Source organism: Hemibagrus wyckioides, linkage group LG24 (genome assembly GCF_019097595.1).
Source record: "Hemibagrus wyckioides isolate EC202008001 linkage group LG24, SWU_Hwy_1.0, whole genome shotgun sequence".
NCBI lineage: Eukaryota > Metazoa > Chordata > Actinopteri > Siluriformes > Bagridae > Hemibagrus > Hemibagrus wyckioides.
In genome coordinates, this window is record NC_080733.1 from 5,394,691 (window position 1) to 5,408,143 (window position 13,453).

General features: G+C 39.6%; 1 protein-coding gene across 1 annotated transcript in view; it reads left to right on the top strand.

Annotated features, from left to right (window-relative positions):
- The window catches only part of llgl1 (LLGL scribble cell polarity complex component 1), a 31,367-nt gene that overhangs the window by 4,153 nt on the left and 13,761 nt on the right, over nt 1-13,453 (top strand). The window contains exons 3-5 of the mRNA XM_058377679.1: nt 10,658-10,739; nt 11,851-11,981; nt 12,564-12,707. Of these exons, the coding sequence (XP_058233662.1) occupies nt 10,658-10,739; nt 11,851-11,981; nt 12,564-12,707 (357 nt within the window). The remainder of the gene's footprint in view (nt 1-10,657; nt 10,740-11,850; nt 11,982-12,563; nt 12,708-13,453) is intronic.

Genomic DNA, 13,453 nt, shown 5'->3' on the forward strand with positions numbered 1-13,453 from the left:
TGACTCACTCTGTGCTGTGCTCGCCTCTGTGAGTGTCATCCAACTATGCTGAACACAATCTCTCTGCTGTCTCTGAGCGAACATCAGGGTGCTGTGGTTGGTGGGTGGGAAAGGAACGTGTTCTGAAGTTGACTAAATTAGTGGTTTAGTTTCAGGAGCATTTCATTTGTCTACTCTGCGTACACATGGGTGTGGAGTAAAGGCAGACAAGAGTTGTATGTTGGGTTTTGGTCAACCACGAACGTTTGCTTCTAAATAGTCACTCTTTCCCAACTTGGGGCATCAGTGCATTTTTTAAATCCTGCTTTCAGAAAGAAAAGTACGCCAGATGTGGAATGTTATCTTGTTTACATTCGGACCCTAAGGTGTTTTTGTCTTCTCGGAAATGATTGACCGAAGTGACTGAAATTATGCTGCTCTGCATTTCATAATAGAACTGTAGCCTACCTTTGAAACTGATGTGTGCCGCTTTTGACTTTATCAAGTAAAATTGCTCTGCACAGTTTTTCTGGAGTCCATCTTGAATTGATTAGACAGCAGGAGCCCATACATTCCTTCCTTCCTTCCCCATCTCCCTGAACCTTAGATAAACATCACTGTATCTGGCTTTGTTTTCAGCTGTTGATGGATGAAGATGGCATCATTTAAAACTTGATAAGAACTATCCTATGTTTATCTTATTTTGGGCTGCCAGAATATTTTATTATAATTTGTATATATTATTTGATGACCTGAAATTGTTTGCATGAGGATTTACACAAGAAATTAAGTTATCCTGTGTGTTTGCAGGCTTTTTGTGTGAATTTACTCATAAGAACACAAATGTAATCTTCAGTTTGATCAACCACGATCAAATATATTTATATTATATTGTATTATAGTTTTTTAATTATGTTTATAGCATTTAGCAGACACCTTTATCCAGAGTGACTTATAGAAGAGCTTTGTAGTCTCTATCAGAAACTCGTCCTCAGATCACCAGGTCAGGCACTAAGAACATTTTGTGAAAACTGTTCATGCAGTCGTTCTCTAAATATTAGCATTAATTGCAGAATATGAAAAAATATTTGAAGGACAAGGTTGTCCGTCTGTCTCATGTGGAGCTGTAAACTGTTATCAAATGCTTAAACTGATCGAAGATTTAGTGTTTGGTTGGTGGTGGTGGCGGTGGAGACAGAGAGACAGTCATAAAAGTGAGTCAAGATAACTTGCACCTCTGCCTTTCCTCCTTCACCCTGATTGTTCATTTTGTGTGCACAGCTGTCTGTGCACTCAACCTTTTATGGAGTTTTGTGGGCGTCACTACATGCAAATGAGCTGCTTCAAGAATGTGCTTAGCACTTTACTGGATATCAGCATACATGCACGAGTATAAAGAAAATCTGTGTTTCTCTAACTTTTTTTTTTTTTTAAACCAGAAGGAAAGTTTTAGCTTTACAAAAAGTTAAGAGGCCCAGTGTTTGCTTAGAAATTGGACTCGGAATTATATGTAAATGTGCAGTCATTATTTTGTCCGTTGCTTAACAAATCTAAGATGACATGCTACCAGATTTACGCTTTGTGATGATTCCAAACAGCTTAGCTTGGTTTCATCAATCGCACACGAGAAATTGATTTGTGTAGTCTGATTGCTTTCCCTGGAAAGCAGAAATATTGAAATGATGATTAATACAATAAAAAGAAATGAAATCCTTGGAAGTAAAAGAAAAGTGATGAAACAATACCGTTTAGGTTTGAACAAAGGATCCAGTGAAGGTTTTAACTGAGTGGTTAATTCAGCCTTGTGTTTATACAGATGTTATGTAATAAATTCATCCGGGCAGCATGTCCTCAATAAATATGTTTACTGAAGTCATTTTAAGGAGCAAGCAAAGAAAAACTGGAGAGGCACAATTAAAGAAATGGGAAACTAATAGTAGGGAAGCATAGAGATTGCATTTTAATTTTAGTTAATGTGATAGAGATGGGATATTAAACTGGACTCAAGAAACCCATATATATATATATATATATATATATATAAGCTCTTCTATTTGTGCTGAACATTCTCCATTTAAGTAGATATGAAAATAAATGAAACAATCTTCCTATAATTACCATGTGAGTGGCCATGATGTGTCTCCTCCTAATTTTCACGTCTAAATAAAAAAAGAATATTGCTCATGGAGACTTGTGAACTCCATCTGAGATGTAAGCAGCTTGTTAAAATGCTGTGAGCTTTTTTTAGGAATAAGCAAAATGTGGAAAATCTTGAATCTGGGAGCTCTGCATTCAACAACACGCATTACAACTAGACCTTGATTGAATTATTGCATGCGTTATGTAGATGTGTGTAAACATGCATGTTTATAAGCGCATATAACAACAATCCATTTCAGCTAACTCTGTAATTTATGTCTGAAGGATGGGCCCCTGAAGAGTTGTCTACTCATTCTCTGTAGACCAGTGTCTAAGCGAGATGTTTGTGTCCTTGTTGCTCGGTTTGCATTTGTGCAAACACGAGAAATACGAGCTTTGCTCTTCATAAACATGCTTTTGCTCCAACCGCACATTGAGGCACAGGGCAGGGGACTGTGCTGTAACTGTGTGTGTGTGTGTAGGGGAGTGAGGGAGAATGGAACGTAATGAGATGTCTGGAACAGAGGGGTTGTTGGAGGAGCTGGGTTCACCCGTAAAGAATGTATGCTGACTTGCCCAGAGTTCACCCTCTGCAGTAAGGGGAGATTCTTCTGAGGCTTTGCCCCGGGCCTGGCCTCGCTGAAGGCGCCTTTTGAATCGGTTTCCAAGGCCACCGCTCTAGAGCTCAGATAATTGGGATGCATTGCTGCTGCTGCTGCTGTTTTCCAGTTTGAAACATCGCTCTGCCATTTCTGTCGTTTAACTGTCAGAACCATTAGGATTATGAAGCTGCCAAAAATGAACACAGTCATCTTTTGCCCACAGTCTAATCAGCTCTGTTTGCATCCGATTCGGGTTGTCAATGTTAATTTGATGTAATTTTGAAGAACTGTGCAACCCTTGTTACGTGTTTAAACACACCGAAAAGGAGCAAACTCTCTGTTTTTTGGAAGTTTGTACATTTCTGTCTCCAGAATGTCTATCAAACTCCTCATATATTATTATTAATGAGATGAAATGGACAGAAATCTTAATCTGTATTTAGATTTCTTCCACGAGAATTTGGGGAGACCTCACAGAAGTGTTTCGCTTTAATTATTAAATTTTTTGGACTTGTGGTGGTAATTCTGTACAGCACAAAAACCACGGTAGTTTATCAATAAGAGGTAACGGACCAAGAAGAGGAATTATTGCACGAACAGAGTGTAGCTTAGGTTTATTTTTTTAAGTTATTAAAAAAACTGGAGCTTAGAGCCAACTTTACTACAGAATCAGAAGAAATCTCAAAGTAGCAGTTGCTTGACCATTGTAATATTGGTGGTTTTCACGCTGGACATGTTTGCTGAGGTTTGAATCAGAGTGTGATTGTTCTTGGCTGCCCGCAGTGTTGGTCTAGTTTCAGACCCACATGATTCTATTGAAATCCACAAAATGCATTTGCAAATAATTTATTATTATTATTATTATTATTATTATTATTATTATTATTATTATTATTATTATTATTATTATTATTATTTTGGTGCTCTTATGCACAGTAAAGTGTCTCACCTTTTCTGTGTCTCGCATCGTTCCCCTGTCACTCATGCTACACGTATGTTGTGGAAACGAATGATGTCGTCATCGGTTAAAACACACGCAGGTTACTTTACTTCCTGAACAAGTTTGGACCCGAGTACGAATTGCGTTCACGTCCACGGGAATTGTTGCAGTTCCAGTGCAGCCGAACTCGCGCCACCTCCTACAGGTAGTCTCGGGTTCTGTACCGTGCTGCGCTTCCTGCTCCACATGACCGCTTTCACGTTACAAATTTTTCTTAAATCGTGCTCTGTTTCTAAATAAACTCCAAAAATGAGAGAGCCCATTGATGACGGGATATTTCATGAATTCTGTCTCTTTGGTTAACACAAATAGTTAATGAGATGTCAATTCTCATAATGCAGCACTGTTTAATTCTCAGACTTGATCGGTGCGATGTAAACTTCAAATAATAGCGCAGCTCTGAGTATAGCCCACTGAAAGTCAAATTACAGCTTTGTATTAACGCACTCCATCGAATACAGGAATCATTTCCATAGTAACAGCTTACACAGGGGGCTTATTGCAGATGCTTCACACAATTTAATGTAATGAACAGAAACACGCTGCTGTTGAAGAAAAAGTGATGCGGTGAAGCCTTTTGTAAGGAAATGTGTGTTTAATGTGTATGGAGGGGATTCTCAGGTGTCATGTCTGTAGGCAGAGGAGGAGTACACTGTACTTCTTTAAAAAAACAAAAACAATTTTCATCTTGGTTTTGAGAGGGGGAAAAAGTCAAGCTGGTGAGAGAATAGTATCATAACGGTATTTACAACAGTTTTACAACATTAAATGCAACTAAAAATGGTTAAAAGTAGGACATGATCATTAAACAAATTAAAAATGCCACTGATTTGAGATATGTAAGTCTACAGTTGTAGATGGCCCTTATTCTTCTTGTGGTTAAGAAGTGGAGAGTTGTCAGAAACCTGGTGTGTTCTGCTGCATAACTTTATGATTATGAACGTATTACAGAAGCATGAACTCAGCTGTAGTGTAAAACGTCAACATCAGCCATTTTGGATTTTTTTATAGTGACCTAAGAGGACAGGGGATTTTAATTTATTTATTTTATTTATTTTGTGGATACTGCTTGTTGTCAGGAACTTGCTGTGAATAGAAATGCTGGAATATTTATAGTATTGCGTTTCAGCACGTAATTAGCCTCATGCACAGTAAAAGTTTTGCTTTTCAGGACGCTGGCTGTGTAGTCAGCCTTGTGTTAGCTGCATGAATTCCCATGAGGGGCTCAGCTGCAAAGGGTTTCAGCTGCTTGAGGAATCGGCACTGACGCAGCTGTAAGCAATGCTGGGGGAATGCAGTGGAATTGTCTTCCTAGCGCTGTTGTCAGTGCACTTCAGGGAGTCTCTTCCACCCTCGACATCACATCACGCCAGAGCGATGTAGCTTCCTGTATGTTTCCAAGTGTGAAGGGGCGCGACTGCAAAATTGCAAACTATTGTCTGGACTGAAAAGATCTTCCAGTACAGTCCAGCGAGGCGTTTCTTGAAGGACCGAGTCTCGTATTTCACGAGCAACGCTGTTCTCACGTTGTGCTGTGCTCGCGTCTGATTGAACGCAGCTGAGGAAACAGCCTAGTAGATTTTCTCATTATGCCTCCACTCCTCCCTTTACCCTGGTTTTGCTTAGTCCTCATTTTTATCCATTGTGCCGGGCTATGAGGTGATTATATATCCCCAGAGGTTCTTTACATTTTCAGGGATTTTGACCCGTCTTGCATATTTCCCGTCTGTCCTCCTCACACTTTCTCCCTTTCGTTTCATCTTTCATTCTCCCTTTCTCTCTCTCTTGTTCTTTCACTCATTCCCTGTAGAAGCATCAGTCACTATGCATTAGTATTCTGATGCAGGCGTCCTGGACACACAGAGAGGGCTTAAAATCCATCCCCTTCCCCCTCCTGTAGTGTACTTATCAGCCTGTGAGGACACTTCAGGGTTTTTTTTTCAATGCACTCTGTTGGCCTTTGGAAACCTGAGGAGCAGCAGCAGTGTGAGATAGTCTCATTGAATTTTCTTTAATGCTCATCTGTGCCAGACCTTTCAGTTTAAAGAGGCTTTGTGTGAGCGTGAATTACAATAAGCGGAAATATGGCTTTTCTAAGCTTGTGAATCTTTCATTATAAAGCTGTTCGTCACGTCTGGTTTAAGCCTGAAAATAATGACAAACTGAAGGGCTGAAAGTTGATGTGAATGTAGAATTGGGTTGTGGCTTGAACAAATTGCCAGTCCATGCTCCGGGTAACTGATACTTGCTTTTTGTTTGTTCTCTCTAACTGAAACTGCTGACTGAGAGATGGTTTCTGAAGCAAAGTTCAGTATCGGGGGGTGGGACAGACGGGATTGTGGGAATTTAGGGGTGAATTAACAGTTTGTTTATAGAATAAAAGATTGTGGAGTGTTTACAGAAAGTGAGGTCTTGGATTTAAGATCAAGAGTTCTGATCTGTAAAATTGATTTTATTTTACTTTAGATGAAAAATGTGGCTTAACATTAATGCGTTAAAATTATAATCACTAGGATTTATTTATTTATTTATTTATTTACGTCATTTTGTCTGCAAGCTCCACTTGTCTTTGAATCAGAGAGTGGGAAACTTCACCCTGATTGTTCAGTCAAGCCCCATGATATGGACAAATCATAAAGTTAATAGATTTTCCGTCATCTGAGGTTTGATGAGTTAAAACTGAATAATGAAAAGAAAAAAAAAAAAAAAATGTTTATTAAGTATGAAAGCATTAGGCTGACTCTGTGATCATTGATGCATTTTGTCATAAATGATGACCGTTCCCTTTTAAGGCCATTTATTTTAAAGACTACTTTTATTTAAATGTATTCACTGCTCATGTCCTCTTCTTGTTAGATATCTTATTATTTGGTTTGTACGTCTTGTACAGTGCACGCTGTTTGTTATTCATCTGCAAAACAAGATTTGGTGGAAAAAGAGACTGGATGCAACCTGACGTAAAAGTGTTTTTGCAAAGATTAAAAAGAAATATTTCCAAAAGTAGCTTTAATAAACATTCACTGCTGCTGGACTTGATTTACGCAAAACCTGAGACTTGACCATCTTGTTTTAAACTACAGTGTTGATAGAGATGTGCTTTTACTTTTCAGCACTTACTTATTTCACTGGCTAACAGTGTTAGCAGAATGTAGCAGTGTTTTTGACATAGTCCATGGTGTTACATGAATGATGAGTTCCATCCACAAGCACATTCCCATTCATGTCTACAGCGAGAGAGGAGTTTTATAACTCAGTATAGCTTTATAGTAAAAATGATCACAGAATCGATAAATCATTAAACAACAAATTGGATGAACTTCCTCAATATCAGTCAAGTATGTTTAATCATATTTGTGCCATGACCATAGTTTTTTTTCCCCCTCAATTAATTAATGAATTAATTATTCCTCCCTGGTACACTGCCTAATTACTGAGGTTGTGCTATATTGAAGAGACATGGCAACATTGGATAACTGAAGTAGAGCTCGAACACAAAGCTCGCTGTCTGTCACTATTCAGACCGTGAAATTGCATTCTCTCTTGCTAGGTTTGCTGTGAGTGCTTCAATGGGTAATTGCCCATTATTGTTGGGGGATTGGGGAGAGAGGATGGCTACTGTGGCCTTTGGGCCCTATTCTGTGTGTTTGGTTAACAGTGTGAGCAGCCAGGGGCTCGGGGTACTGCTCCACACTGAAAGCCAGGAGCATCCTCGGTCAGGAAGAAAGATTACGTCATTATTATGTAACTACATTATTAATCAGTTAATGATATTTTCTGGAGATGTGCAGGGTTTGTTTGTATTGACAACTTCCTGATGATCGAGTATCGTTTTTGTTTTAGAGTGAAATTTGGAATATATCACATAATGATGGAAAAACTTTGCTTATGTAAAGTTCAGTGTAAATACATGAGATCTGTTTTGGTCATCATAACAAAGCTGTGACCATATCTATGACCTGGATATTGAAGTTATGATTTTTGTTATTGTTTTAGTAGGTAGAGAGATTCCAAGAACTAAAATAAATAATTTGTATTGCAGATCTGTATAGAAAAGGAAATGAGATTTTACTCTGAAGTATATTTTTGTCCAGTGGAAAAATAAAGATCCCTTTTAAATGATATAGTATTTATTGGTGTTGTAAATATTGGTTAATGTATGTAGTTCAACTTTGCAATCAAGCCCCATATTGGAGACTAGAGGGAATTTTCCTGGGTGTCTAATATTACACTTTCTTTCCCACTGTTTATTAATCCAGGGTTTTTTATGTTTGCCGAGCTTTAAATTGTGTACCGTTCAGATTGTGATCTGAACCTGCTGTACCCAAGAGCTTGGATTTTTATAGATGTGGTGTTATGATTTATTGAGGGGAAACCTAACTGTCTGATCCTTTTACACATTATTTTTGTCTGGAACACCTGACATCTGTGCCTTGTCTTGTGGCTCCAAATGGAACGCAGCACTGTACTGATGTCAGGTGTGAGGCGAGACGAGACCCATCACCCATGGTCCTCATGGGGAAATAAAGAGCAGCCTTTCAGCGTAGGGAGTGAAGATGACAAGAAGCTGCTTGACGGAAGCCTCTCGCTGTCTTTACTCCTCAGTTTCACAAAGCATGCTGGAATGTTCCTCCTCCTCCTCGGGTCAGAAAGCAGCCGGATACTCAAACAGGAAGTTTCTTATTTTAATATCACCTGTTCCAGTTGCGCCGTCGGTGTGAAGGACTTCGGCTTTATCTTTTTAGATATGCTTGCCCAAAAAAGAAACTTTTTAAAAGAAGATCTAATTGTCTGAAATCCTGGGGGAATTTTGGGAATGGAAAAAAAAAAGCTTGAAGGCTTTATGTTAATGATTAATGAGCTGTGGTGTAATCAGTCCTGCTTCTAAAAGCTTCATCCAGTTGCTCCTGACCCCTCCCCCTCATCCTCCTCTTCTTCCTCCTGCTCATGTGTTTTAATCCCCACACACCCAGCACATTCCAGCACTGAGGCCCAGTTCACTGCATCGCATTGCATGCCCCCTCCCCATTTCAGCTCCCAGCACATCCTCCTCACGTTCCACACATCCTCAGCCTCTCCCACTTCAGCTTCAAACTTCTACTCCATCAGATGAAGGACGTGATGATGAATAACAGAGCTCAAGGCGGGAAAGGGAAGTTTAACAGTGTTTGTGTTTTATTTTGTCACCAGAGGTCTGTGCACAACTGCAGAGGATGTATGCTGGCACTGCTCCATTTAAAACAAACAGTACATAGAGATTTAATTTTGTCTTTGTTTGGTTTTGTCAGCATCCTGGCCCTTATTGTGAATCTCTACAGGAAGGAATACAGCATTCTTATCTTACTTATCATAATTTAAACCTCTTTAATTTCCTTGCTGTTGTGTTTGTGTGTTGGTACCCCCAAAAGAATTCCTTCATTTTGTGGATCTGCTGAAAATGTTTACCCTTATACCCCGGTCCCAAGCAGATAATGTTTGCTCTTCAAACCCTTTATAATGCTTGCGCTAGAGCTTTGACTATGGAAACCCCCCTCTTCAAAGGATAAGATGCATGCCTGAGTCCCCGTGTGACATAAGAGCCTTCCTGCTGCAACCATGACTGCACAGCTGAGTCAGTGAAGCTCTAGCGAGAGCCCACGCTGGAGAGATGTGGTCTTGTGTTAGTGTTTGGACCCCAGAGTTTCTCGATGGACTGAGTATGAGGTGCTGGGTTTGTCTTTTGTTCTAGGTTCTGCTCTTTGTCCTGCCTGGACTCCATGCCTGCATCTGTCTCCACTTCTTACACATCTCCAGATGTGTGCAACTTCCCCTCTGACTTTTAATAACAGCTCTAGTGTGCAAGAGGGACTTTATAAGCCTGAAGCTTGCAGATTTTTGTTTTAGCACCATGTCCTATCCAGCTTTCACATGTGAGAAAAATGTGAAGGAAAAACTGTGGTTTAGTTTTGTCTGTTAAACCTTTCCCTTCCCCTCCTCTCCTCCTCTCCCCTTTCCCACCATCTGCAAGGGCTTTGTATGGTTTCACTTGGAGAAATGGAGAAAGGGGCAACCAAGCTAGTCTTCATCTTGTTCTTATTGTACCCGTTTGTGTTGAAGTGGTAGTTTAATGGTTAAGATGTTGCACTCTACTCATCAGAAGGTTGTGAGTTTAAATCCTAGGACCACCGAGCTGCCACTGCTGGGCCCTTGAGCAAGACCATTAACCCTCAACTGCTCAGAGGTAGAATGAGAAATGTAAGGCACCCTGGATAAGGCCATCTGCCAAATGCCTTAAATCTTAATGTGTCCATGTTGTATGTGTCCGTGTTCTAATGCTCTCCTCCTCCTCCTCCTCCTCCTCCACCTTCATGTTCATGATGCTCTTGTTTGCCTTCATGTTCATGATGGCCTCTTCCTCCTCCCTTTTCTTCTTGATGTTAATGATACTTTTCTTCTTCTACTTCTTCATTTTCTTGTTCTTGTTCATCTTCATGATGCCCTCTTTCTTTTCCTCTTGATTTTTCATGGTTTTCTCATCTTTTGTCTTATTCTTCTTCATGTTCATGATGCTCTTCCTTTTCCCTTTTCTTCTTCTTCATCTTCCTCCTGTTCATGGCGCTCTCCATCTTCTCTTTCGCTATAAAGCAGTCCAACAATATTTAAGCACGTTTCAGTATTCTTTGTACAGCTTGAGCTGATGTCATCTGATTAAACAGACTATGCTGTACACAATGCTCTGTTATGTCTTTGGACATTCGAGCGCTTTTGCTCATGACAAACAAAGCTGATGAGAGGCTGATTATTTAATTAAATATGTAAATGAATGTTGCAAGTGTTTGTTTCTTCCTAGTCGGGTCCGTATCTACAACATATGCTCCATTTCTGCTGTCAGTCCAGTTTTCAATCATGTGTTTATTCTATCTGGTGTATGAATCATGGGGCTCTTTAACTCAGAACTCAGATATGGGGCTCCTGGAGTGGAGTTCACTGGACTTCATAAGGAGGCTGCTACGGTCACACAGATGCACTTCCTGCATGGACAGGTAATGGGTTCATTTTTTTATTTTTTTGCTTGTAAGAAGGATCCAACAGTTTACTTTGTTCATGGAGCAGCTCAGCCTGCAGTTTTTGGACAAGCTTTAATTTGTATCATTGTGGTTTAAACAAAAAAATGTTTTTGTCATTCGTGGAGCGGTTCAGTTTACAATTCTTGGGCCGAAATCTATGTTCTATCATGCTTCTGATTAGACAAATGAAATCTGGAAATATTTTATCATCTCTAATTAGACACAGGCATATTTCCATCGCTATGAGCCACACAGTGTTTCAGTTTTCTCTGGTATTCATTAAAAGTAGAGTGACTTTGGTGCCAAATCTTGCTGGAAGAAAACCCGTGCCTGTGATAGCACCAGTGCTGCTATTTCCAGCGTGTATGAAATTTTTTTTTAGGTGCTTTTGGCAATGATTTGATTTCCATTCTCACAATGGCAGTTTAATTGAGGCAGCAGAAACCCAATTTTAGGTCTGTCAATTAATCTCACCATTCCACTAGCATAAGCACGAGACCGCCGGGTCTGCGGCTCAGCATACAGATCGATGCGTAATTCTGCTACTTTGTTGAACAAGTTCCCACTTTACAGTAGCCTAGAGTTCCTCTAATGTGGGTTTGCAAATTGCAGAACGAGAAGAGGGCCATTAGGTTTGCGCTATTTAAAATAGTCCTGATGTACTACTAATCATTAAATCTTCTACTTTTTTGAAGCTTAGCTGCATTACACCATTTGATCTAGCTTATTTCATTGCTGTAAGAAAGAATGAAAGTGCATGAACTTTTCATTTCTGATTACTGACCTCATTAGGATAAAAGCTGCGCAGCGCAAATAATACAGGCTACGGGATAATGACTATAATTTGGCTATGTGAGAATGTGGCTCAGGGCACATTTGAATGCAGAACTGTGGATTTTTGGTTTCTTTTCAAAATTACTACACTTGTAATTTTAGGTGATTAGAAATATGATAATTGACGACTGGACTTCTCATGTTAATTGTTTGTTTTATTCTGTATTGGTTAGGAAGACAGGAATAATTAGTAGAGTAATAAGTTTCTGTAATGTTAAAAATTCTCAGCACTAGTATATGTTTGAATTTACAGGGAAGGATTTTATCCCTGCTGGATGATAACTCTCTGCACCTCTGGGAGATTGTGCAGAAGGCTTCCTGCTCCCACCTGGAGGAGGTGCGCTGCTTCAGCCTCCCCGGCAGGCCTGGCATCGACAGCACCAGGTGATGCCTCTATTCAGCCTTTGCTGTCATTTCCTACATCGCAAACAGTTAAAAGTGTGTAATAGGCCTAGACCTTAATATCAATGTCGAGGCTTCATGTTGATGGCTGTGTGAAGAGGAATTATTTGAAGTAAAGTTTTTACAGCATTTTAAAGATTTCCCTAAATGTGATGGGGGGGAAATGCCAGCACACTGACGATCTAAAACTAGTGCTATTACTGTATTTATTTATTTATTTAATGTGTATTTGTTATAGATTTTTGATATTGATTCATAAATGGTGCATATCTTCAAACAAGCCTACACACTGACTTAATGAAGTTCAGTAATATATACATTAATATTTTATTTGTAATTTGTGTATTGTCATTCAAATGCCTTTTAGAATTTTATATATATATATATATATATATATATATATATATATATATATATATATATATATAATAAAATTATATATTATATGAAATTTGTCTCATTGTCTACAGAGCCTTTCTCCAGGCTTTCACACACATCTCGGTATATCTGTGCAGACAGGAATGCTCTGGTCATGATGGTTGTGTTTACTTTTTGCTCCTGTAGTGCGACGCGTGTGACTGTTCTGCTGCCAAAACTCAGCTGTGATCTCTTGGCTGTGGGCACTGAGGGTGGTGGAATCCACTTCCTGGAGCTGCCCACTTTCACACTGCTAAACAAATCACTGTTCCAAGATGAAATCATGCAGAGGTAATGGTAAAGAGTTTTTTAGAGACTAAAGCAGGAACCAAAAAATATCTAATATAACTTGGATTATTAGAAATATGTGTGAACTCGAACAATTTCCTGTGTCTGCCAAGCACGTCCATGTGTATGTTCTGGTGCCCGCATGTTATCCAGCTCACTGAGCCTCACTGGTGGGTTGGACACATTCCACTGCATGCGTCATAAAAATGAGCAACTGGGGACACGTCAGACTGGGAGAACTTTACACTGAGGGTAATGAACTTGCAGAGAACTCTATTGTTTCCTTCCTACTTTGCCCCTGTGGTCCAGGATAATGGACTGTTGCTCAGGGCTAAATTTCCACTCCTTCTTCCACCTGTGGCTGTCCATTACACACCCAGGACAGAAGCTTTGCAAGCCTCTCACAAATCCAAGTTCCCTACTGCCCAGTTTTACACCCTTGTGGAATAAAATGCCTGGAGATCTGAAGGGGTATGTTGTATGGAATTTGTCTAGACGGATAAAACTTTATATAGGCATCTACAGGTTCCTTTGCATCAGTATATTTGACAGTTTTCCTCCTAATTACCTTTTTAAGAGAATGGAAAGTAAAGTGTGTGAGGTATGTTATAAGGAATAACCCGTTATACCAGGTGGCTGTAATGGTACCTATTAAAAGACAGAAAATCGCACTTGTCTCTTGCTTGACTGTTAAAGCAGTTGTTTAAGTTAAGGCAAATTACAGCTTTCCACCTCAGCACTCGGTTGTC